At 42.1% G+C, this 27,672-nt stretch overlaps 1 protein-coding gene across 1 annotated transcript; it reads left to right on the top strand.

The window, feature by feature from the left end:
- The first annotated feature begins 1,750 nt into the window (after nucleotides 1-1,750).
- On the top strand, nucleotides 1,751-26,404 carry guca1a (guanylate cyclase activator 1A). The gene is made up of 4 exons (XM_059986830.1): nucleotides 1,751-1,948; nucleotides 3,255-3,404; nucleotides 18,858-18,948; nucleotides 26,277-26,404. The coding sequence occupies exons 1-4, from the start codon at nucleotides 1,751-1,753 to the stop codon at nucleotides 26,402-26,404; spliced, it is 567 nt and encodes a 188-aa protein (XP_059842813.1).
- Nucleotides 26,405-27,672: the final 1,268 nt, after the last annotated feature.

Here is a 27,672-nt window from a genome sequence, read left to right as displayed (position 1 = left end):
TATTCTACCAGCTGCAGCCTCAAAAATACTAACAGACTTTCCAGATATTATTTGCCTTACATAAAACCCTGTAAACTCTGCCCAATCATATTATGGTTATTATTTTACCAGTCTCCGATATTCACTTACTTAATAAAAGATACCAGTAGTTTCCAAGCTTCTGAACTCAAGTTGATGAAACACAAGTTTCTTGTTTTTTCCTCTCTGTCCCTTACATATATGGAAACTATTCTAAAATCACCGGGCATTTGAAAGATGACAGCCAATGGTAAGAGGGGAGAAATGTGTGAAGAAAGGGAAGCTTCAAATGCAAAATGCAAAAGAAGAGGTATGCCATAGTACCGTAGTGATTAGCACGATGTTATCACAACTCAGGGTTTGGAGTTCAGTTCCGATACCATCTCTGAGTAATCTATACATCCTCCCTGTGGAATGTATGGGCTTTCTCCAGTACGCTCCAGTTTACTCCCATAGTCCAAAGACATACCAGTTGACAGGTGAATTGGATATTGTAAATTGTCCTGTGATTAGGCTATGATTTAATCAAGTGTTGCTGGGGCAGCACAGCTCAAAGGTCCAAAAGGGTGTACAGCACACTGTATCTCTAAATAAAATAAAATGAAATAAATTAAAATAAAATAAAAAGTTGATGAATAGAAGAAGGGAGAAGAAGAAAACAACTGAGGAAAAAAGTTATTTTGAAATGGAGCAAAACAGCATTTTGAAAATGTATTAGCAAGATGCACAATTGTAAAGATTAAAAATTGTAAAGTTGAGGCACAGATCTGTTTTCTTTAGTTAAAAACACAAAATGCTGGCAGAACTCAGCAGGCCAGACAGCATCTACGGGAGGAGGTAGTGACGACGTTTCGGGCCGAAACCCTTCATCAGGAGTGAAGTAGCATGGGATGGTCGAGGGTGGGGGGGGATAAGGAGTGGGGGGAGGGGTGAAGTAGAGAGCTGGGAAGTGATAGGCATAATTCTCCACCTTCCCCCAGCCCATTTCCCTCCAGCCTATCACTTCCCAGCTCTCTACTTCACCCCTCCCCCCACTCCTTATCCCCCCCCACCCTCAACCATCCCATGCTACTTCACTCCTGATGAAGGGTTTCGGCCCGAAACGTCATCACTACCTCCTCCCGTAGATGCTGTCTGGCCTGCTGAGTTCTGCCAGCATTTTGTGCTTTTATTTATTTCCAGCATCTGCAGATTCACTTGTCTTTTCTTTAGTTATTGGATTATCATGACTGTAATAACATCTCTCCCATTTCCAAGCATACTAAACAAAAAAGAGATAATACATCCTCTTCAGCTAGGGGTCATAAAACTCACAGAGAAATAAGTTCAAAATGGCACAGATATTCTTGGTAAGGTATTATGTTGACTTAAATTTGTCGAAGTTAAATAGTAGTAGTTCACTTGAGTGAAAACATACCTGGTTTACGAAGAGAAAGTGAATGAAGGGGACAAAAATAGAATGGCAAGAAGAAAGGAAGTATGTGGCAGTCAGTGTGAGATGTTGGGTAAGTGAAGCTTTGGAATAATTATTCCCTGGCAACAATCTAGCATTCAGATAGATGGTAGCTTTCTTTAAATATCCTAAGAGCTTAAACCCATAACAGGAGGGATTAATGTTGCTGATTGGCCAGAGAGAAGCTTATTTCTCAGTTAAATTAGCTTGGATGCTCAGACACAAAGGTAGCTAGCCGTGTTCAAGAGCGTGTGCCCGTGTGTGAGATTGACAGGTGTAATGGGAAATTCACAGAGCACCACCGTGGATGATCTACAGGCTGTCGAGCTCCACCACTGGTACAAGAAGTTTATGACTGAATGCCCATCAGGGCAACTGACTTTGCATGAATTCAAACAGTTCTTCGGCCTTAAGGGATTGAGCCTGGAAGCCAATGCTTATATTGAGCAGATGTTTAAAACTTTTGATATGAATAAGGTATGGAAAGAGAAAATCAAAATATTCTGTTAACTTTGTCTATATGAAAAGGGTATCAAGAAATTAATAATTTGAAGGAGTACATAAAGTAGGTTAACAATGAGATAAGTAATTGAGTAATGATTTTGTGAGGACTATGAGACAATATTGAAAGTGAAGGCTGATAGAGTAGAAGAAGTCATTTGGGTTTTAAAGTATGGTGAAGTGTATAATGCAGGTGTGTGTGTGTGTGTGTGTGTGTGTGTGTGTGTGTGTGTGTGTGTGTGTGTGTGTGTGTGTGTGTGTGTGTGTGTGTGTGTGTGTGTGTGTGTGTGTGTGTGTGTGTGTGTGTGTGTTACCTTGAGATTGTCTGGCATAATGAAATTTATCATAAGGTTTTGGTTTTGGCAGTTACCATACAATTCCCTAATTTCAGCCTTCCATTTAGAAGTTATGAAAATTCTGTTACTACATTAAAGTAGGGAAAGCTTAAACTCAGATGATTTCTTTTTTTACTGACCAATCCACATAAGGTGATAATAATTACAATATAAGACATTAAATAAAGACTGTGGATTTTAATATAAAGCACCAGGTACAGGATTGGGACTTACAAAGCAGGAACCTGCTTGAATGCCCTTTTTCTGGTAGAGTCATAAAGTACAGTTTGGAATAGGCATCTATCTTAGGACATTTTCAGGCTGTAAGATTAAGCTTTGTGGAGTGTGATATAATTGTAAATCTCCAAACCAATTGAAACAAAATACTGTTGGATTGACAAGCAGCCAAGAAGATTATCATTACCCAAGACAGAAATGGAGTATTTATTAGATTCAGAAGTGATTGTGATGCTCTAGTCTGACAGGAAAAGCAATCAGCTGGAATAAATCAGAGGTCAAGGTGAGTTACTAGTTTTTTCCCATCAACATTCAAAATCCTGATACAGGGTCAACTGGCCCTTTGCCTTGACAGATGCTGCTCAATCCATGGAGTTCTTCCAGTGGTCACTTTGTTTTTACTGGGGGAAATTATATCTGGACTCCAAAAAAACTATCTCTTAACTACAAAATCTGCTGGCAAATTCAGCAGTGTGTGACTGCCCAGCAGAATTTCAGTGACCTGATTATTGGGGCTCAGCTTCATTCTGACTTATGAATGTCAGTTCCATCAGATATAGTCCTTGCATCTCCCAACACGTGAATAAGGTATAGATCACTGGCATGTTTGAGATATTCAGCAGGCTTGAAATTGTTTCAGCAGAACCAATATTTAAAATTAAGGTTGATAATGAATATCTGGGTTATAGCTGTGATTACATTAATTTCAGGATGGATACATTGATTTCATGGAGTATGTGGCTGCCCTTAGCTTAGTCCTCCGAGGCAAGATGGAACAGAAATTGCGTTGGTATTTTAAGCTCTATGATGCAGATGGCAATGGCTGCATAGACAGACATGAATTGCTGAACATCATTAAGGTAAGAAAGCACTGTTATTTTTAGGAAGTGTTTATACAATTGAACTGACTCCTGGAACAAAAGGTACAGAGGTCATGAGACTGAAGTGACGTAATTAGCAAGTGGAGATTATATCTACTTTGTGGAGTTGATTGTGCTAATCAGTCTATGTAGTCTTCACACTCCATGCGTCTCCTCCAATTCCATCTCTCATCTTAGCTTTCCAGCATAACTTTTGTAATTCCTTTGCTCTCAATTATCGATGTACTGTCCATAGAAAGATTCAAAAAGTACCACATTCTAACTACTCTGTAAAATAAAATAATCCAATTGATTTATTGTGCTTATGAAGCCTTGTTGCAATTGGTTTGAGTTTAGAGGACTAAGCCTGTTTAAGACTCTGAAAGATCTGAGCTAAGGTAATAAAAGATGAAGATAAAAATGATAATGAAAACTGGAGATTGAAAGAAGTATGCTACCCCAAGACAGTGTTTTCTTCATTGTAGCTTAATCAATAGCGCTTCTGCTTCTTGGTCAAAGGGTTCAAATTATGTTCAGAAGGTGAACCCACAATTCAAAAATAATTCTAAGAATTATTTTTGTTAGAATAAACCCAAGGCCGTTTTGTTCAATCTAATGGTAACTATCAATTCCCAGGTACAAATGAAAGGAATATAGAATATTCTCGGAATCCTAGCTCACATATTACACTCAACCAGCAAGCTGTGCAAGATTGAAGGTCCATAATGACCACTACATTTTCATAACCTCTGTACTAAAAGGATTATATAAATTTATATATTCCACACTCTGTGTGAAGAAGTTCCTCATCATGTTCCCTTTAAACATTTCACTTTTCATCCTTAACCTATGACCTCTAATTCTAGTCTCCCCCAAGCTCAGTGGAAAAAGACTTTTTGCATTTACCCTATCTATACCTCTCATAATTTTGTATCTCTCTATCAAATCTCCCCTCATTCTCCTACACTCTACGGTATACAGTCCTAACTTATTCAATCTTTCCCTATAACTCAGGTCCTCAATTTCTGGCAACATCCTTGTAAATTTTCTCTATATTTGTTCAATCTTATTGACATCTTTCCTATAGTTAAGTGATCAAACTGTGTACAATAATCCAAATCAGGCCTCACTAACATTATACAATTTCAACATAGCATCCCAACTCCTGTACTCAATACTTTGATATGAGGGTCAATATGTCAGAAACTCTTCTTACCACCCTATCTATTTGTGATGCCACTTTCAAGGAATTATAGATCTGTATTCCAAGATCCCTCTGTTCTAATATACTCCTGAGTGTCCTACCACTCACAATGTAAATCCTACCCCGGTTTGTCCTCCTAAAGTGCAATACCTCACTCTTGTCTGCATTTAAAAGTAGCGAAGAGTACTGGGAAATGAATCACTAATGTGCAAGGGTTAAGTTTTTTGACTTCTCCAGTGCGTTCAACACCATCCACCCTGCTCTGCTGGATGAGAAGCTGACAGTGATGTAGGTGGATGCTTCCCTGGTGTCATGGATTATTGATTAGAAACATAGAAACATAGAAAATAGGTGCAGGAGTAGGCCATTCGGCCTTTCGAGCCTGCACCATCATTCAGTATGATCATGGCTGATCATCCAACTCAGAACCCTGTACCTGCTTTCTCTCCATACCCCCTGATCCCGTTAGCCACAAGGGCCATATCTAACTTCCTCTTAAATATAGCCAATGAACCGGCCTCAACTGTTTCCTGTGGCAGAGAATTCCACAGATTCACCACTCTCTATGTGAAGAAGTTTTTCCTCATCTCAGTCCTAAAAGGCTTCCCCTTTATCCTTAAACTGTGACCCCTCGTTCTGGACTTCCGCAACATCAGAAACAATCTTCCTGCATCGAGCCTGTCCAATCCCTTTAGAATTTTATACTTTTCAACAAGATCCCCCCTCAATCTTCTAAATTCCAGTGAGTATAAGCCTAGTTGATCCAGTCTTTCTTCAAATGAAAGTCCTGCCATTCCAGGAATCAATCTGGTGAACCTTCTTTGTACTCCCTCTATGGCAAAAATGTCTTTCCTCAGATTAGGGGACCAAAACTGCACACAATATTCTAGCTGGGGTCTCACCAAGGCCTTGTACAACTGCAGTAGAACCTCCCTGCTCCTATACTCAAATCCTTTTGCTATGAATGCCAACATACCATTTGCCTTTTTCACCGCCTGCTGTACCTGCATGCCCACCTTCAATGACTGGTGTACAATGACACCCAGGTCTTGTTTCATCCCCCCTTTTCCTAATCGGCCACCGTTCAGATAATAATCTGTTTTCCTGTTCTTGCAACCAAAGTGGATAACCTCACATTTATCCACATTAAATTGCATCTGCCATGAATTTGCCCACTCACCTAACCTATCCAAGTCACCCTGCATCCTCTTAGCATCCTCCTCACAGCTAATAAGGCTGCCCAGCTTCGTGTCATCCGCAAACTTGGAGATGCTGCATTTAATTCCCTCGTCTAAATCATTAATATATATTGTAAACAACTGGGGTCCCAGCACTGAGCCTTGTGGTACCCCACTAGTCACTGCCTGCCATTCTGAAAAGATCCCGTTTACTCCCACTCTTTGCTTCCTGTCTGCCAATCACTTCTCTATCCACATCAATACCATACCCCCAATACCGTGTGCTTTAAGTTTGCACACTAATCTCCTGTGTGAGACCTTGTCAAAAGCCTTTTGAAAATCTAAATATACCACATCCACTGGCTCTCCCCTATCCACTCTACTAGTTACATCTTCAAAAAATTCTATAAGATTCGTCAGACATGATTTTCCTTTCACAAATCCATGCTGACTTTGTCCGATGATTTCACCTCTTTCCAAATGTGCTGTTATCACATCTTTGATAACCGACTCTAGCATTTTCCCCACCACCGATGTCAGACTAACCAGTCTATGATTCCCCGGTTTCTCTCTCCCTCCTTTTTTTAAAAGTGGGGTTACATTAGCCACCCTCCAATCCTCAGGAACTAATCCAGAATCTAAGGAGTTTTGAAAAATTATCACTAATGCATCCACTATTTCTTGGGCTACTTCCTTAAGCACTCTGGGATGCAGACCATCTGGCCCTGGGGATTTATCTGCCTTTAATCCCTTCAATTTACCTATCACCACTTCCCTACTAACATGTATTTCCCTCAGTTCCTCCATCTCACTAGACCCTCGGTCCCTTACTATTTCCAGAAGATTATTTATGTCCTCCTTAGTGAAGACAGAACCAAAGTGGATATTCAATTGGTCTGCCATGTCTTTGTTCCCTATGATCAATTCACCTGTTTCTGACTGTAAAGGACCTACATTTGTCTTGACCAATCTTTTTCTTTTCATGTATCTATAAAAGCTTTTAGAGTCAGTTTTTATGTACCCTGCCAGCTTTCTCTCATAATCTTTTTTTCCCTTTCCTAATTAAGCCCTTTGTCCTCCTCTGCTGGTCTCTGAATTTCTCCCAGTACTCAGGTGTGCTGCTTTTTTTTTGTTAATTTACATGTTTCTTCTTTGGACTTGATACTATCCCTAATTTCCCTTGTCAGCCATGGGTGCACTACCTTCCCTGGTTTATTCTTTTGCCAAACTGGGATGAACAATTGTTGTAGTTCATCCATGCGATCTTTAAATGCTTGCCATTGCATATCCACCGTCAACCCTTTAAGTATCATTTGCCAGTCTATCTTAACTAATTCACATCTCATATCTTCAAAGTTACCCTTCTTTTGTCATATACATTAATGATCTGGATGATGGGGTGGTAAATTGGATTAGTAAATATGCTGAAGATACTAAGGTAGGTGGTGTTGTGGATAATGAAGTAGGTTTTCAAAGCTTGCAGAGAGATTTAGGCCAGTTAGAAGAGTGGGCTGAACAATGGCAGATGGAGTTTAATGCTGATAAGTGTGAGGTGCTACATTTAGGTAGGAATAATCCAAATAGGACATACATGGTAAATGGTAGGGCATTGAAGAATGCAGTAGAACAGAGTGATCTAGGAATAATGGTGCATAGTTCCCTGAAGGCAGAATCTCATGTGGATAGGGTGGTGAAGAAAGCTTTTGGTATGCTGGTCTTCAATCAGAGCATTGAGTATAGGAGTGGGGATGTAATGCTAAAATTGTACAAGGCATTGGTAAGGCCGAATTTGGAGTATTGTGTACAGTTCTGGTCACCGAATTATAGGAAGGATATCAACAAAATAGAGAGAGTACAGAGAAGATTTACTTGAATGTTACCTGGGTTTCAGCACCTAAGTTACAAGGAAAGGTTGAACATGTTAGGTCTTTAATCTTTGGAGCGTAGATGGTTGAGGGGGGACTTGACAGAGGTATTTAAAATAATAAGGGGGATAGATCGAGTTGACGTGGATAGGCTTTTTCCATTGAGAGGAGGGAAGATTCAAACAAGAGGACATGAGTTGAGAGTTAGGGGGCAAAAGTTTAAGGGTAACATGAGGGGAATTTCTTTACTCAGAGAGTGGTGGCTGTGTGGAATGAGCTTCCAGTAGAAGTAGTAGAGGCAAATTCGGTATTGTCATTTAAACTAAGATTGGATAGGTATATGGATGAATGGAGAATGAAGGGGGATCTCATAGAAACATTCCGAATGTTAAAAGACCTGAACAGATTAAATATGACAAAGTTATTTCCCATGGTAGGGGAGTCTAGGACAAGAGGGCAGGACTTTGGGATTGAGGAATGACCCTTTAGAACTGAGAAGCAGAGAAATTACTTTAATCAGACGGAGATAAATATGTGGAATTAGTTGCCACGAGCAGCTGTGGAGGTCAAGTCATTGGGTGTATTTAAGGCAGAGATAGATAGGTTCTTGATTAGTGAAGGCACCATCGGGTATGGAGAGAAGGCAGGGAAGTGGGATGACTGGAAGAATTGGACCAATCCATGATTGAATGATGGAGCAGGCTTAATGGGCTGAATGGCCTATTACTGGTCCTACATCTTATAGTCTTATAAAAAGAAGCTGGCGACTAATATCAAAGGAGATACTAAAAGCTTTTTAAGTATTTAAATGGTAAAAGAGAATTGCAGGTAATATAGGACCAATAGAAAATGACACTGGAGATATTGTAATGAGAGATGCAGAGATGGCAGAGGAACTGAATGCATATTTTGCATCAGTCTTCACAGTGGAAGTTATCTGCAATATTATGGACATTCAAGAGAGTCAGGGAAGTGAAGTATGTGCAGTGAAAATTACGACTGAGAAGGTGCTCAGGAAGCTTATGTTACGGTCCGGTCCGGAGCCCGCCTTCCGAGTTTTGCTCCGGTCCGCAGATTCGGAATCCAGGCCTTGCAGCCAGCCCTCCTGTCACCCGGAGCCTTTGGAACATCTTGACTTAAGGAGGTACACCTGTCACCTATTAGGGGGTAGGTGTTTATAAGGGGCTCGGGGACTGAGCCTAGTTGGGTGGTTGTCCTTTTCTGAAGCTGGTTCAACCTGGTCCACGGGCTCTGAATCCTGCTCTGAACCTGGTCCGCGGGCTCTGAATCCTGCTCTGTACCTGGTCCGCGGGCTCTGAATCCTGCTCTGTACTTGGTCCGCGGGCTCTGAATCCTGCTCTGTACCTGGTCCGCGGGCTCTGAATCCTGCTCTGTACCTGGTCCACGGGCTCTGAATCCTGCTCTGTACCTGGTCCGCGGGCTCTGAATCCTGCTCTGTACCTGGTCTGCCGGCTCTGAATCTTCTGTCTGGTTGGTCTTGTTCCCCTGCTTCTCTTGTGTGTGCTGGTCCTGCTGTTCTGCATTATTTGCCTTGCCTGTGCTGTCATGCTGTTGGTTGCCTTTCCCAATTTACTGGTGTATCATGGTTGTCCTGCTGCTCACCCTGGGCCCAGTTCCCTTCTGTGCCCTTGCCTCTGTTGGGTAAGCCAGGCTGTTGCCATTACCCCTCAGGTGGTTCTGTCCCTTCCTGTCCCTTGCCCTGTTGGGTAAGCCAGGACATTGCTGTTACCCTATGGGTAGGTTCTGCTCCTTCCTGCCCCTTGCCTCTGCTCGGGAAGCCAGGCTGTCTGCTGTTGCCTGGTGGAGGGACTCCGTTCCCTTCCTACCCCAGATGGGTTGTGCCCCGCACCTGCCCAGGTGTCTGTGCCTTGCCCAGGCCTCTGTGTTCCTGCCTGAGAGGTGGCCCTGCCCAGGAGTTGTGCGCCTGCCCAAAGGGGCTCTCCTGCCCTGCTTGAACTCTGGGATCCTCCTGCCTCGCCTGACCTCTGGGATCCAGCCCCTTGCATGCCATGGCATCCCCATCCTGTCCTACCCCTAGTACTTCAGTGCCTACATCCTGCATTTGGGTCCATTCCATGTCTGCTCCTGACAGCTTAGTAGTCTGAGGATGGAAATATATCCTGGACCTGATGGAATGCACCCTCTGGTTCTGAAGGAAGTAACTGGAGAGATTACAGAGACATTAACAATGATCTTTCAAGAATAGAAAGATTCTGGCATTGTACCAAATGACTGGAAAATTGCAAATGTTACTCCACTATTTAAGAATGGTGGAAGGCAGCAGAAAGGAAACTATAGACAAGTTAGCCTGACATTAGTGGTTGGGAAGTTGTTGGAATCGATTGTTGGGGATGAGATTATGGAGTACCTGGAGGCACATGACAAGATAGGCCAAAACCAGCATGGTTTCCTGAAAGGAAAATCCTGCTTGACTAACCTACTGCAATTTTTTGAGGAAATTACAAGCAGGATAGACAAAGAAGATGCAGTAGATGTGGTGTACTTGGATTTTCAGAAGGCCTTTGACAAGATGCCACACATGAGGCTGCTCAGCAAGGTAAGAGCCCATGGAATTACAAAGAAGTTACTAGCATGGGTAGAACATTGGCTGATCAGCAGAAAACAGAGTGGGAATAAAGGGATCCTGCTTTTTTTTTTAAATAATTTTTTATTGCATTTTTAAATGATTACAAAGTATGAAAAAAAACAATGTATATAACCCATACCCCCTCCCCTTAACCCCTCCCCCCTAACTACCCCTTAGAAAAAAAAAGAAAGAAAGAAAGAAAGAAAGAAAGGGATCCTGCTTGGCTGGCTGCCGGTTACTAGTGGAGTTCCACAGGGGTCAGTGTTGGGACTGCTGCTTTTTATGATGTATGTCAATGATTTGCACTATGGGTGTGGTAACTTCTACTTTGAAAAAGGACCACTCGACAACTTCATGCTGAAAGAACAACTTTATCTGGGACAGCAAAACCAATATTTACATACAGAGGCTTTCACTGAACTGTACTGCAGGGCAGAAAAGCTATACACATGCACACTGGAGGGGAAAAAAAGCAGAAATAAACCCCTCTCCCCCCACCCCCCCCCCCCCAACCCTGGAACCAGCCTCTCTTTAAAAACAGCTTCCCCTAACAGGAGTATTGCTATATTACCATTATCCTAATTAGTATTAACTTATTTTTATAATGCTCACATTACATCACTTCTCTCCCTTTAAATTCCAACATTCCCCAAATGTAAAAGAACTGGGAAACAAAGACAGTGGTGTCATTAGCTTGCATACCCCTGAACTTATATTAGTGTCTCAACAAGTTTACCAATACAGAACACCTGAAGTACGTGGCAGATTCAACATTCAGTCTAACAAAAAAAACTGTCCAGTCAAACATTCAGCCTGTCAGGAGGTTTGTGAGTGTGCTGTGATTTGCGCACTACCCCCAGTGACCCAGCAGGCACTACTGGTGAGGGTGTTTTGGGTGGATCTGGTGTTGGGGGCATGAGAGGAGTCTGTGTGTCCATGTGAGAATGTCCATCCTCTTCAGGGGACTCTGCCCCCTCTGCCAGTGTGTCTCCCTCTGGCAAAGTCACTGGTGGACATGCTTCCCCAGTAGTCTGTCTCACCATTGGAAATTCCATGGAACTGTCTACCTCTGAGCCAGAATCATGACGCAGGTGCACACGGTCCTGATGTCTGCAGAAAACACGCCTATCAGTCAACTTAACAACATAGGAGACTGGACCACTCTGCTTAAGAATAACCCCAGGAAGCCATTGCTGATTGTTGTTACCGCTGAAGTTTCTCATATAGACGTTATCATCCGGTTTTAACTGTCTTTCTTGCGCATGTTGATCATGTCTCTCCTCTGCTTTTCCTGCTTTCTCTCCACTTTTGCCTTCATGTCTGGGCACACTAGGTCCAATCTTGATTTGGGCCTATGTCCCATCAGCATCTCTGCTGGAGTGTGTGCAGTTGTAGTCTGTGGCGTGAGGCGGTATTTGAACAGGAAACATGAAAGCCGAGTGCTAAGAGAGTCCTCTGTCATCTGCTTCAGGCCTTCCTTCACTGCCTGAACAGCCCGCTCAGCCAAGCCATTTGAGGCTAGATGGAAAGGGGCCGTCTGGATGTGATGAATGCCATTCTGCTGCATGAGCTCACTGGCGAATGTTGGGCCATTATCAGTGACCCGTGGACTGCAAACACTTGCCTGAGTTTGTCTATGGTTGAGTAGGCTGTGATGCTGCTCATGATGTGAGTTTCTATCCATTTGGAGTGTGCATCCACCATTGCAAGAAACATCTGCCCCATAAAGGGCCCAGCAAAGTCCAAATGCAGCCTAGACCAGGGGTGGTCTACCTACTCCCATGGGTGCAAAGGAGCTGGTGGTGTCATGTTCTAATTGGTCTGACATTGCGTGCATGATTTTACCTTGTTCTCCAGATCCTGATCCATTCTTGGCCACCAGATGTAGGATCTTGCAAGGCTTTTCATCCAAGACACCCCTGGATGAGTCTCATGAATTTCCTCCACATTCTGTGAATGGCCAGGGGGAGAAATGATGACCCTCACCCACCCGAAAATGCAGCCATCCTCCAGACTTAGTTCTCTCTTGCGTTTGGCATAAGGCCTCAGTTCCTCTCCTTCCACGACACTGGGCCAACCTTGTAAAAGGAAAGTCGTGACTTGGGACAGGACTGGGTCCCTCTCTGTCCACCGCTTGATCTGGGTCACCTTTACAGGTGTCTCTGACAGCCCCTCCAATGAAAACAATCTCTGGAGGCACATATGTAATAGCAGGTGTCTCAGCTAAGGGTAGTCGACTCAGTGCATCGGCGTTTGCATTATCCCTACCTGCTCTATACACTATAGTGTACTGGTAGGCTGATAATGTGAGAGCCCAACGCTGTATCCTGGCTGAGACTGGCAGTGGGATGCATCTAGTCTCACTGAACAGGCTTATCAGTGGTTTATGGTCCGTATAAATTGTGAATGCACGTCCATAGAGGTACTGGTGAAAGCATTTGACCGCAAAAACAATGGCCAGACCTTCTTTGTCTAGCTGTGAATATCCCTTCTCAGCAGCCATCAGGGTACATGAAGCAAAACCAATAGGCTTCTCTGAACGGTCCTCCATTACGTGTGAGAGAACTGCCCCGACTCCATAGGGCGAAGCGTTACATGAAAGGGTGATTTCCTTGTCGGGGTCATAGTGAACTAGCAGCTTCGCTGAGCGGAGAAGCTCTTTCACTTCCTTGAAAGCTTCCTCCTGCTCTTCACCCCACCGCCACTTAGTGGCACTGTGAAGCAGCTTATACAGTGGGGCCAAAACCTTTGAGAGCTCAGGAAGAAACTTGCCATAATGATTCACCATGCCCAAAAATGATCTGAGTTCAGTGATGTTCTTGGGGCTTGGGGCCTCCTTGATAGCTCTCACTTTGTCCTCCACCGGGCAGAGCCCCTCAGCTGTGATCTGGTGCCCCAGGTAGGTCACACTCAGTGCCAGGAACACACATTTGCCTGTGTGTTTCAATCACAGCCCTGAGTCTGAGAACCTCTTCAGCACCTGCTCTAAGTTAGCCAGATGCTCCACCTCCATGGCCCCTGAGACCAAAATATCATCGTGATACACTGATGCATGTGGAATCCCCTGCAGCAAAATATCCTTTGGAAAATGGCGAGGCTGGATGCCACTCCAAACACCAGGCGATTGTATTTGAATAATCCCTTGTGCGTGTTGATTGTGACATACTCCTTTGAATCCTCATCAAACAGTAGCTGTTGGTAGGTATGGCTCATGTCCAGCTTTGTGAACAGCTTACCCCCTGACAGGGTTGCAAACAGGTCATCCACCCATCGCAATGGGTACTCCTCCAATTTAGAGACCTGATTCACCGTAAGCTTATAGTCCCCACATAACCTTGCCGTTTTGTCTGCCTTCAAAACTGGAACAATGGGAGCCACCTCACTTTGAAAACTGGACAGGCTCAATGATGCCCTGCCCCTGTAAATGTTCCAGCTCCTCCTCGACTTGGCCTTTCATGGCATAGGGCACGGACCTGGGCTTAAAAAAACGTGGTGTGGTCTCAGGGTCGACATGGAGTTTCACTGTCACGCCCTTCAGTGTGGCCAGCTCGTACCTGAAAACTCCACTGTACTGCTGCAGAATGTCCTCCGTTGTGTGCATACTTAATTTGAGCATGATTTTGCAAAGCCAATCATGGCCCAAAAGATTGGGCCCACTGCCCTTGGCTATCATCAGCCTGGCTTCAGCCTTCTGACCCTTAGCTGAAATGTCCACATATAACACCCCCGAATGAGGTATGGGCTGCCCTGTATAGGTCCTGAGTTTGAGCTTTGATGGTCTGATGGGAGGCAGGTTGGACCCCCATGTCCTCCTGTAGGTCTCCTCACTGATGACCGATACTGTAGCCCCTGAATCAATCTCAAACTTAATGTCCTTTCCCCTGTGACATAGTGACTGTGGCATAAAATGGTTCAGGTGATTCCTCATCTATTTCCACTCTCAACATGTTGTAGACACACACTCCCTCTTCCCCTGCTTCTTCTAGGAGGTGTGTGGCTTTCTTTCTTTACCAATCTTTTTATTAATTAAAAAAAAGTAAACACACACACACACATATATAAACAAGAAGAGAATTATCTCAACTATCTGTATCGATAACAGTTCATTTAAAAGGTAAAATAAACATTTTCAAGATCATACATAGTATATAATCTAGTAGTATATAATAAAAAATAAGATAATTGATTCTCCTCTTATCATTCCATGAAAAGAACAGAAAAGATAAAGAAACTTTTATAATTGTTATATACATTAAAAAAACCCCAATAAAACAAAAAAAGACAAGAAAAGAAAAAAGAAAGAAAGAGAAAAGGAACTGGGCAGCTCATACTGAGAGTGGAAGCAAGAAAAAAGAGCAGCTTTCTGATCAAATCCAGCATTTCAAGAAAGTAACTGGATGAGCCATAAAGCAAACCATATGAAAATATTGAATAAAAGTTCGCCAAGTTTCTTCAAATTTAAAGGATGCATCAAATGTCCGACTTTCTCTAAACTTGAACAGGATATAATGGAAGTAAGCTAATAAAAAGCAGTAGGTGGATTAGAGTCCTTCCATTTAAGCAAAATGGCTCTCCTAGCCAATAAAGTTGTGAAAGCTATCATCCATTGAGCAGAAACAGGAATATATCCTGCTTCTGATGAAATGATCCCAAAAATTGCTGTAAGTAAATTCGGTTGTAGACACAAATTCAAGACTTTTGATCAAGTTTTTAAGACTTTCCAAAAATTATTTATCTTGATACAAGACCAAAACATATGTGTTAAAGTAGCCACCTCAATATTCCACCTATCGCAAATAGGATTAATATTGGAAAAGATATGGGCTAACTTATCCTTGGACATATGCACCCGATGTACTACCTTGAATTGTATCAAGGAATGATGGGAACAAATAGATGAAGTATTTACCAAATGAATAACCCCATTGATTATCTGAGAGTGTCTCTCGAAATTCCAATTCCCACGCAGCTTTAATTTTATCGTTAGATAACATTCACAAATTCAATAACCATTTATAAATTATAGCTATCAGTCCTTTTTGAAATGGTTTAACCTGAAAAAGAGTATCTATTATATTGGGTGATTAAGCAGAGGGAAAATTTGGAAGTAAACTACATAGAAAATTCCTAATTTGTAAATACCTAAAAAAGTGTGGGTGTGTGGCTGCCTGAGCCTGTTGAGCTTTCCCCTGCCCAGGATTAACCTTATCCTTTGAACACCTGCACTTTTTAGCTAAGTGTCCCTTTTTGCTTCAAGCATGGCAGACAGTGTCTTTGTATTTGCATAGTGCGTCCCCTCACACTGAAAACATTTCACTCGCTTTGCCTGTTTACCAGTCTCCCTCCTGACTTGGTGCATTGCCACCGACTGTGACCCCCGCCCCCCAATGTCCTTTCTGGATATCCTTGGCATTATTAGCAGCCATCTCCATGCCTTGGGAAATCTCTAGGGCTTTCTTAAAAGTCAATGGTGAGGTTTCCCCCAGCAGGCGGCATTGTATGGTATCATTATTAATGCCGCATACAAATCTGTCACGGAACATGTCATCCAACACTGCCCCGAAATCACAATGCTCTGACAACTGCCATAGCTCGCCCACAAAATTGGCCACAGACTGACCTGGCTTCATGAAATGGCTGTGAAACTTAAACCATTGGACTATCACAGAAGGTTTCGGATTGTGGTGGTTCCCCTCGAGCTTGACCAGTTCATCATATGGAATTTCCCACCGGTTTCTGCAGTGTGGCTAAGTGCTTTATCAGCTTGTAAGTCTTTGCCCCACATGCACTCAGGAGAAGAGAGCCCTTCTTAGCCTCCTCAGTAATTCCATTAGCATAGAAAAAATGTCCCAACCTTTCATCATACTCCAGCCAGTCCTTGTTCCCCTCCACAAATTCACCGATCGTCCCAAACGTAGCCACCTGAACATAAGGCTCCTCGTCCCCGCGCAGCTCCTGTTCAGACACCGGCGCCTTTTTGCCTCTCGACCTGCACTGCTGCCCATACGTAGCCGCCTAACTAGCTAGCACACTGTAGCCTAGCGAAAGCTAACAACAAAAATGAAACAGGACAGCACGTTCAAAAAACCAGTTAACCTCGTCCCCAAAAATATGTGGTAACTTCTACAAAGTACTTTGAAAAAGGACCACTGAAAGAACAACTTTATCTGGGACAGCAAAACCAATATTTACATACAGAGGTTTTCACTGAACTGTACTGCATGGCAGAAAAGCTATACACATGCATATCGGAGAAGAAAAATGGAAGTAAACCACCCCCCCCCCCCCCCCCCCCACCCAACCCCGGAACCAGCCTCTCTTTACAAATAACTTCCCCTAGTGGGAGTATTGCTATATTACCATTATCTGAATTAGTATTAACTTATTTTTATAATGCTCACATTACAACAATGGGATTAATGGATTTGTGGCTATATTTGCCAATGATACAAAGATAAGTGGAGGAACAGGTAGTGTTGAGGAAACAGAGAGCCTGCAGAGCGAGGGGAATGGGCAAAGAAGTGGCAAATGAAATACAATGTTGGGAAATGTATGGTCATGTATTTTGGTGGAAGAAATAAATGGGCAGTCTATTATTTAGATGGGGAGAGAATTCAAAATGTAGCAATGCAAAGGGACTTGGGAGTCCTTGTGCAGGATACCCCAGGGTTAACCTCCAGGCTGAGTTGGTGGTGATGAAGGCGAATGCAATGTTGGCATCATTTCTAGAGGAATAGAATGACAGACAGACATACTTTATTGATCCCGAGGGAAATTGGGTTTCGTTACAGTTGCACCAACCAAGAATAGTGTAGAAATATAGCAATGTTAAAAAAACCATAAGTAACTAAATAATAATAATAAGTAAATTATTCCAAGTGGAAATAAGTCCAGGACCAACCTATTGGCTCAGGGTGTCTGACACTCCAAGGGAGGAGTTGTAAAGTTTGATGGCCACAGGCAGGAATGACTTTCTATGACGCTCAGTGTTGCATCTTGGTGGAATAAGTCTCTGGCTGAATGTACTCCTGTGCCTAACCAGTACATTATAGAGTGGATGGGAGACATTGTCCAAGATGGCATGTAACTTGGACAGCATCCTCTTTTCAGACACCACTGTCAGAGAGTCCAGTTCCACCCCCACAACATCACTGGCCTTACGAATGAGTTTGTTGATTCTGTTGGTGTCTGCTACCCTCAGCCTGCTGCCCCAGCACACAACAGCAAACATGATAGCACTGGCCACCACAGACTGTAGAACAGAGTAACAGGACTCGTAGAATGTAAGAACAGAGATGTGATGCTAAGGTTCTATAAGGCACTTGTGAGACCACACTTGGAGTATTGTGTGCAGTTTAGGGCACCTTATTTTCGAAAGGATATACTGACAATGGAGAGGGTTCAGAGAAGATTCATGAGAATGATTCCAGGAATGAAAGGGTTACCATATGAGGAATATCTGGCAGCTCTTGGGCTGTATTCCCTGGAGTTCAGGAGAATGGGGGTGGGGGATATCTCATAGAAACATTCCGAATGTTAAAAGGCCTGAACAGATTAGATATGGCAAAGTTATTTCCCATGGTAGGGGAGTCTAGGACAAGAGGGCACAACTTCAAGATTTAGAACAGAGATGCAGAGTAATTACTTTAGTCAGGGGGTGATAAATTTGTTGAGTTTGTTGCCACGAGCGGTTGTGGAAGCCAAGACATTGGGTGATTTTAAGGTAGAGACCTATATCTTCTCGTCTTATGGTCTTATGGACATAGGTAGGAAAAGACTGAACCAGGGAGATGAAACTGAGTCAAGATGTGCAGATATGTTCATTTGGGCAGGTATAAGCAGAAATAATGTATCTACCTGGACAAGCAGATTTGCCTTTCAAGATTATTTGGGTTTCTTGATGGTGTGCATCTCCTGCAGTTGCATGGGAAGGTGTTTTGGGTTGAATAGTGGTTGGTGACATGGAAGAGTGAACAAGGGACTTGCAAAGGGAACCATAGAAAGAACTTAGTTGTTTTGGCATAAGATCCTTTCTCATTCCATAATTGAGGTATCAACTGAAGAGGTATAAGCCAAGGATAAGGCTCCTATGCCATATAATGATTCATTAAATGATGTATATAAGTTTGATTGATTAATTAGAATCATAGAAATTATGAAGCAACAGGAAACAATTCAGGTGCAAGTGGCAGTTCTTCATTTGAATTGATCTATCCCTAATTCCGATACTTGCCCTCTCTCCTGTTTCTTCATCAAGCTTTTATTCGCTTTTGTTTGAATGGTGTTTCAGCCACTGTCTCAACATCCATTGTGTTAAAATACTTCCATTTAGAATCACCCTTTGTGTAAAGCCATTTTTGCTAGATACCACTTCATTCTTCCTTTGGTAATCCTTGGCCTGTATCTCTATCAATTTCCAATCTTTATTTCAAAACTTTACTTGAAGCCACAATTAAACACCTTCCACCCCTATTGATCTGTACCATTTCAGTTCAAGCAGATTTAAAAACTTTTTTCACAAATGCAACCTCTCAGTGACTTTTTCTCTCAGACACAAAACATAATTTGTGAGACTCATTAATTTTTATTTATCGGCAGGCTATACGTGCCATTAACGGCTCCCACCAAGAGCAATCAGCAGAGGAATTCACAAACATGGTCTTTGACAGAATTGATGTCAATAGAGATGGTAAGTGGTGTGTTCTTTTCTGATTTCTTCTGGGTTTCACAGTACCTTGCCTGTATCTGTATCTGTATACCAAATCTGTATACAAGCATTACCGATTCTCATTGCCTATATACTATTCATTTAAGAGCAAACCTAAAAATGTATTGGAGCTGTCATTTAAGTTCTAGAAAGACTGCAATAAACCTCATCCTGAATGTGTTTATAAAAATCTTTTCATCTTTTAAGATATGGGTATCTTCTGGAAGGCACCCCCATCAGTGCTATCAGATGATAAGTCATTTATATAGAGCTACTGACAATGAAAGAAGGACAATATCCTGGAGCGTGGAGAATATTTGTGATCTTTCTTTTATTTTGGTGAAACTTGGGTGTCACAAGTAAGATTTACATTTATTGCCCATTCTTAATTGTCTTTCTTGAATCACTACGATATTTTTGCTGAAGATACTTCTGTAATTCCACAATTGAATTTCCAGGAATTACACCCAGTAGTACTGAAGGAATGACAACATATTTCCAAATCAGGGTGGCATGCAACATGAATGAGAATCTGCAAGTGGTAAAATTCCTACATGCCAGCTGACTTCATTTTTCTTGGAGTTTGAGGGCTTGTGAGATATGATCAGGGTAGTCTAGGTGCCTAGCCTAACTGCACTACTGTAACATGCTGTTAGGTTTCACTGCTAATGTAATGGTTTCTCTGTAGCAGCAATGTTTGGGTTATGACTAGAAATAACAGGGCTTCGGAAAGTATGTTATCCAATGGGAGAAATGTTGTTCTTTCTTGTGAGACTGGAAGAGAGATTTTCGCGCTCTTTTGTTGGTGAGAGTAAAAGAAGGAAGACACATGTGGAGAGAGTTGGTAGACCACTGGACGGAGTGGACTAGGAGCAAGAGCCCGTAGTTCGGCGACGCTCGGAGGAGGTCAATGGTTGATGCATAGCCATAGCAGTGAGATCCAACGTACACTTTTGACTTTTTCCTTAAAATAGACCTTTTTACTTTTTATTTTCTTTACTAACCCCCTATCCAGATTAAGATTTATAAAGTTCAATCATTTAATTGCATATGGCTTACTGTTGGATATTTTGTGGTACGGATTTGCAACTGGGCAACACATCACAGTGTCCACATAAACAAGATTTCTCAGTTTGACTGGGCCAGAAGTTGTTTTCCCCTAGACGAACACATGCTGGCCGAGCCTGAAGGTTACACTGCTTTTTATAGATAGTACATATTGTGAACCAGCGATAGAGGCAATGAGTATTTGGGTTGCTTTTGGAGCAGTGTGGTGGATTGTCCTGGTTGGTGTTGAGTTTCTTGGGATTTTGGACTTACACTCATCTGAACAAATGGGAATATTTTAATGCTCCTGGCTTGTGCCTTGTAGATGATGAAAGGTACAGTGGGGTGTCAAGAGGTGAGTCATAGATCATAGAATACCCAACCTCTGATCTGCTCTTGAAGGTGTGTTTCTGTGTGTCTGATTCAGTTGAGTTTCTGGTCAATGGTTACCTCAAGGTGTTGATGGTAAAGGACTTTTGATAACAACATCAAGAGAAGGAGATTAGTCTCTCTCTTGTTTGAGATGGTCATTGCTCTACACTACTATGGGATGACCATTACTTGCCACTTACCAACACATGCCCTATTTTGTCTCAGTCTTGTTGAGTCATTTGTTGAGGAATGGCAAGTGACTATAAGACCATAAGATAAAGGAGCAGAATTCGGCCATTTGGCCTATTGAGTCTGCTCTGCCATTCAATCATAGCTGATCCTTTTTCTCTCCTCCTCAGTGTCATTTCCTGGCCTTCTCCCCATAATCTTTGTTGCCATGTCCAATCAAGAACCTATCAATTTCTGCCATAAATACCCCCAATGGCCTGGCCTCCACAGCAGCATGTGGCAACAAATTCCACACATTCATCACCCTCTAGCTAAAGAAATTTCTCTGCATCTCTGTTTGAATGGATGCCCCTATACCCTGGGGCTGTGCCCTCTTGTCCTAGGCTCTCCCACCATGGGAAACATCCTTTCCATGTCTACGCTGTCTAGGCCTTTTAACGTTCGAAAGGTTTCAATGAGATCCCCTCCCCTCATCCTTTGAAATTCTAGCGAGAACAAACAGAGAGCCATCAAACGTTCCTCGTATGATAACCCTTTCGTCCCTGAAATCATCCTTGCAAACCTCCTCTGGACCCTCCGCAATGCGAGCACATCTCTTCTAAAATGAGGAGCCCAAAACTGTACACATACTCAAGGTGAGCCTCACCAGTGCCTTATAAAGCCCCAGTATCACACCCTCCTATTGAATTCTGGACCTCTTGAAATGAATGCTAATATTGTATTTGCCTTCCTCACCACTGACTCAATCTGCAAGTTAACCTTAAGGGTGTTCTGCACAAGGACTCCCAAGTCACTTCACATCTCAGATTTTTGGATTTTTTCCCCGCTTAGAAAATAGTTCACACATTTATTTCTACTACCAAAGTGCATGACAATGCATTTTCTAACATTGTATTGCAGTTGCCACTTCCTTGCCCATTCTCTTAATCTAAGTCCTTCTGCATCCTACCTGTTTCCTCGACACTACCTGACCCTCCAATAATCTTTGTATCATCTGCAAACTTGGCAAGAAAGCCATCTATTTCATCATCTAAATCATTTATATACAGCATAAAAATAAGTGGTCCCAACACCGACCTCTGCAGAACACCACTAGTCACTGGCAGCCAACCAGACAAGGATTCTTTTATTCCCACTTGCTGTCTCCTACCAGTCAGTCAATGCTCTAACCATCTTAGTAACTTCCTGTAATACCATGGGCTCTTAACTTTATAAGCAGCCTCATGTGTGGCACCTTGTCAAAGGCCTTCTGAAAGTTCAAATATACAACATCCACTATGTCCCCTTTATCAATCTTACTTGTAATCTGCTCAAAGAACTCCAACAGTTTGTCAGGTAACATTTCCCTTTGGGAAACCGTGCTGACTTTGTCCTATCTTGTCCTGTGTCACTCCATCACCTCATCCTTAACAATTGACTCAAACATCTAACTGGTCTATAATTTCCTTTCTGCTGCCTTCCTCCTTTCTTAAAGAGTGGAGTGACAATTGCAATTTTCCAGTTCTCTGGCACCATGCCAGAGTCCAATGATTTTTGAAAGATCCTTTCTAATACTGCCACAATCTCTAATGCTACCTCTTTCAAAACCCTAGGGTGCAGTTCATCTGGTCCAGGTGACTTATGTACCTTTAGGTCTTTCAGCTTTTTATGCACCTTCTCCCTTGTAATAGCAACTGCACCCACTTCTCTTCCTTCACACACTACAGCATCTGGCACACTGCTAGTATCTTCCACAATGAAGACTAATGCAAAATACTTATTTAGTTCATCAGCCATCTCCTTGTCCCCTGTTATTATTTCTTTTGCCTCATTTTCTAGTGGTCCTATATTCACTCTCATTTCTCTTTTATATTTTACATTCTTGAAAAAGCTTTTACCATCCACTGTGAAATTATTTGCTAGCTTCCTTTCACATTTCATCTTTTCCCTTCTAATGATTCTTTTAGTTGCTCTCTGTAGGTTTTTAAAAACTTCCCAATCCTCTATCTTCCCACTAATTTTTGCTTTGTTGTATGCCCTTTCCTCTGCTTTTACAATAGCTTTGACTTCCCTTATCAGCCATGGTTGTACTATTTTATCATTTAAGTATTTCTTAATTTTTTGGAATACAGGTGTCTTGCACCTTCTTCATTTTCCCCAGAAACACACACCATTGCTGCTCTATTGACATCCCTGCCATCAACTCCTTCCAATTTACTTCGGCCAACTCTTCTCTCATACCACTGTAATTTCCCTTACTCCACTGAAATACTGCTACATCAGACTTTACTTTCTCCCTATCAAATTTCAAGTTGAACTTAATCATATTGTGATCACTGATACTTATGGGTTCCTTTACCTTAAGCTACCTAATTGTCCCTGGTTCATTACATAACATCCAATCCAGTATAGCTGATCCCCTAGTATGCTCAACAACAAACTGCTCTAAAAAGCCATTTCTTAGGCATGCAACAAACTCACTCTCTTGAGATCCATTACCAACCTAATTTTCCCAATCAACCTGCATGTTAAACTCTCCCATGACTATCCTGGGTGAGAGGGTGAGCCCTTTTGACTCACCTTTTCTATTTCCTGTTGTAATCTGTTGTCCACCTCCCAGCCACTGTTGGGATGCCTGTATATAACTGCTAACAATGTCCTTTTACTCTTGCAGTTTCTTAACTCAACCCACAAGGATTCAACATCTTCCGATCCTATGTCACATCTTTCTACTGATTTGATGCCATTCTTTACCAGTACAGCCACATCTCCCAATTTGCCTACCTTCCTATCCTCTGATACAAATTGTAACCTTGGACATTCAGCTCCCAACTACAACCATCCTTCAGCCACGATTCAGTGATGGCCACAACATCATACCTGGCAATCTGTAATATTGCAACAAGATCATCCACCTTATTTCTTATTCTCCACTCACTGAGAAACAACACCTGTATTTGCTATATTTTTGATTCTGCATCCCTAATGTTTTGATACTCACCCTGTTGGCTGCAACTATGTCCCATCACCTGCCTGCCCTTCCTGACAATCTGACTGCACGCTATCTTTACTTCTTTTACCATCCATCCTGTCCTGAGTCCTATCACTGCAGTTCCCACCCCCTGCCAAACTAGTTTAAATCCTCCCCAACAGCTCTAACAAACCTGTCTGCAAGAATATTGGTCCCATTTGGGTTCAGGTGCAACCCGTCACTTTTGAGCAGGTCATACCTCCCCCAGAAGAAAGCCCAATAATCCAAGAATCTGAAGCCCTGCCCCCTGCTCCAGCTTCTCAGCCACACATTTATCTGCCAAATCATCCTGTTTCTATCCTCACTGGCACATGGCACAGGCAGCAATCCAGAAATTACTATCCTGGAGGTCCTGCTTCTCAGCTTTCTACCTAGATCTCTAAAGTCTCCTTTCAGGACCTCTTTGCTTTTCCTTCCTTTGTCATTGGTACCACTATGTACCAAGATATCTGGCTGCTCTCCGTCCCTCTCCAAAATGTTGTGGATGCAATCTGAGACATCCCTGATCCTAGCACCTGGCAGGCAACATACCATCAGGGTGTCCCATTCACATCCACATAATCTCCTGTTTCCCTCCCTATTGAGTACACTATCACTACCACTCCCTTTTTCTCTCTCTTTCCCTTCTGCACCACAGACCCATGCTGAGTGCCTGTAACCCGGTTGCCACAGCATTCCCCCGGGAGGTCATCCCCAGAAAAGTATCCATAGTGGTATGCTTATTTTTGAAGGGATTGGCCACAGATGTGCTCTGCTCTAACGGCCTAATTATATTTCCATTCCTCCTGACAGTCACCCAGCTACTCGCCTTCTGCAACTTCAAGGTGGCTACTTCTCTGTAACTTCGATCAGTTATATCCTCACTCTCCCGTGCAAGCTGAAGGTCAGCCAGCTGCTGCTCCAGATCCCTAAGACAGTCTTCAAGGAGCTGCAGCCAGATGCACTTCACGCAGATGTAGTTTCCTGGGAGACTCTGGCTCTCCCACTTACTAAGTACAGTAAGTGGAATTAAACATTATACAATCATCAGGGAAGATCCCCACTACTGACCTCATCATAGAAGGAAGGTTATTGATGAAGCAATGATTGGCCACATGACACTGCCCTAAGGATTTGTCGCATGTGATGTCCTGGGGCTGGAATCATTGATCTCCAACAACCACAATAATCTACCTTTGTGTGAGGTAAGGCTGCTCATTGAACTAGCATTCTCCTATTGATATCTATTAGCTTCAGTTTTACCAGGCCATACATACCAGGCCTCAGTCAAACACTGCGGATCATGAATCAGCCTTGTATCATCTGGACAACAGCAATACCTACATCAGGCTGCTGGTTATTGATTACAGCATTCAACACAATCATGCCCTCAGTTCTAATCAAGAGCTCCAAAATCAGGGCCTTTGTACCTTCCTTTGCAACTGGATCCTTGACTTCCTCACCAGAAGACCAAAGTCAGTGCAGATCAGAAATAACCTCTCCTCCTAGCTGAAATCAACACTGACACACCTCAAGGATGCAAGCTCAGTGGTGTGTGAACAACAACCTTGCACTCAACATTGGAGTTTAAGGAGTCTTGGTATGTTCCGTGGAGAACATTCTAACTGGTTGCATCACCATCTGGTATGAAGGGTCCACTGGACAGGATCAGAAAAAGCTGTCGAAAGTTGTAAACTCAGTCAGCTCCATCATGGGCACTAGCCTCCCCAGTATTGAGGCGATACTTCAAAAAGGTGACATCCATATTAAGTACGCCCGTCACACAGGACATGCCCTCTTCTCATTGCTACCATCAGGGAGGAGGTTCAGGAGCCTAAAGACACACACTCAATGTTTCAGGAACATCTTCTTCCTCTCTGCCATCAGATTTCTGAATGGACAATGAACCCATGAATAAACCCTCACTATGTTTGCACTACTTATTTAATTATATATATAATATATATTTCTTATTGTAATTCATACTGTTATTATGTATTGCAATGTACTGCTGCTGCAAAACAACAAATTTCACGACATATGTCAGTTATATTAAAGTGATTCTGATTCTGATATGATGTCCCATGTCAACCTTTTTGGCCAAGATTGTATGTTCCCTGTGATGAGGTCTGGAAAAAACATAACTCTAGCAAACCTTAACTGTCCATCTCTCCAGAGTTGTTAATTTCTCACTAGCTATTATTCCCTAATACTGTAATCTCTCTCCTTTTCACTCCCCTAACCTCCTCATTCTTATCTAAATAACCTGTATAACCCTTGTTTCCTCATATTGTCAATCTATCTGTAACCAATTCTAAACTTGTTCACACCTTGTGAATTCCACTCCCTTAGGTTTTGAGTCTTTGATAGTAATGTGTTGTTCATATCTCTATTTAATTTATCCTGATGAGTTTGATCTCTCTCTAACCTATTCCTCACATGTTTTTGATCCATTGTCCTTTATGCTGTTAATTTCACTCTAATCCTACTTCCCAGTGTTGTTAGTCCCATCTGCCAATAATTGCTGTTTGATTGATCTTCCTGTTTGCATTATTTCCTGATTTCTAGTATATCATTGGTTGTATTGTATGCTGAGACATCTTTGTGCTCTGAATAGCCAGTGTAAATGCAAGTTATTATATTTGTCACTCCTCAAGTTAAGCCATTTGTTTTATTCTATCTCATCTTCTCTTTATCTACACATTGTTTACAGGGGAGCTTTCTTTGCCAGAGTTTGTAGAAGGAGCCAAGAAAGATGATGAGTTTTGTCAGGTGATGATGAAGAGTCTTGATCTCAGTCACATTGTGGCAATGATTCATAATCGAAGACACAGTGTGTGAAGTAGAGGAGACAGACAGGACATCAGACAACTGTGAATCATCTGAACATTTCAGTTTTACCTGGGAGCCAAAAGAATAAAAAGACCCTTGAAATGCAAGAGAACTATATCTGAACTTTCTCTGACATGTATAATTGGATAGTATAAAAATGTACTGACCCCACTGATTAATTAATTGATCTTCAAAAATCATAATTATGTTATACAACTAACACCTAGAAGGAAGACTGAGTACAGCTTGTTTTGTGAGACAAACACTAAAGAGTGAATCCCATAGGATGGCCTTATCTGGCAGCTTTGTGTCTGCTGGATGACTCTTAAGTTACTGTTGCAAATCTTGACCAACAGTAATAGGATAGAATGGGAGATGATGCCAGGACTGGGACTCATTGACCTTTGAATAGATGATTGCTATCTATAAAACTCCAAATGTACAGTGTCTTGTATTAGTCTAGATACATTGATTATAATGGTTGATTTAACAACAGCAACATTAACTCTAAAATCAGGCAAAGTCTATTTTGAAGGACATGTAAAACATTTATAGGGGAAACTAACTTAGGTTCACACATTGTTGTATATGACTCATTTCTGAGAACTAAAGGAACTGATATATACAATTATAAAAATTGTTGGAAAAACTCAGTAGGTCAGGCAGCATCTGTGGAAAGTGAAACAGAAATAACATTTCAGGTTGAAGAAGAAAGTCATACTTTATTGATCAAGTGTTTTTATATCATTCTGATGATATTGATGAATTTACTGACATCTAATATATTATACCAATGCAAGATGAAAATTGATTCACTATTATATATCTTTGACTTCATCCATGCACTCTGTTTAGCCTTGCGCATTAAGTATGACGTAGCCTCTCTACTTCATTACTGCAACAGGTGCTTCAAGCCATGCTGGAATTAAGTCAGGAATTTAAAATCATACAAAATATTTCAATTTTCTTTTCAACTGTAAAATATTGGAAATCAAGGAGTTTTACAAGACTATTGCACCTTTTACAAAATTAACAAACCAAGTTTCTTCAATGAAAATGAGGTCAATTGCTAGCTTGTACTTGTTAACTGATGTCCTCCACTTATGTCTGACCCTCCAAGTAATGTGCCTTTTCAGCATTTAGAGGGGAGACATTTGTAATATGTTTTGTTGAGCTATTTTGTGTGTGTGTGTGTGTGTGTGTGTGTGTGTGTGTGTGTGTGTGTGTGTGTGTGTGTGTGTGTGTGTGTGTGCGCACATGCGCGCGCACCTTTGAGG

Source organism: Hypanus sabinus, chromosome 13, assembly GCF_030144855.1.
Source record: "Hypanus sabinus isolate sHypSab1 chromosome 13, sHypSab1.hap1, whole genome shotgun sequence".
NCBI lineage: Eukaryota > Metazoa > Chordata > Chondrichthyes > Myliobatiformes > Dasyatidae > Hypanus > Hypanus sabinus.
Note: the sequence above shows the minus strand (reverse complement) of the source record. Positions and strands in the feature narration are given on the sequence as shown.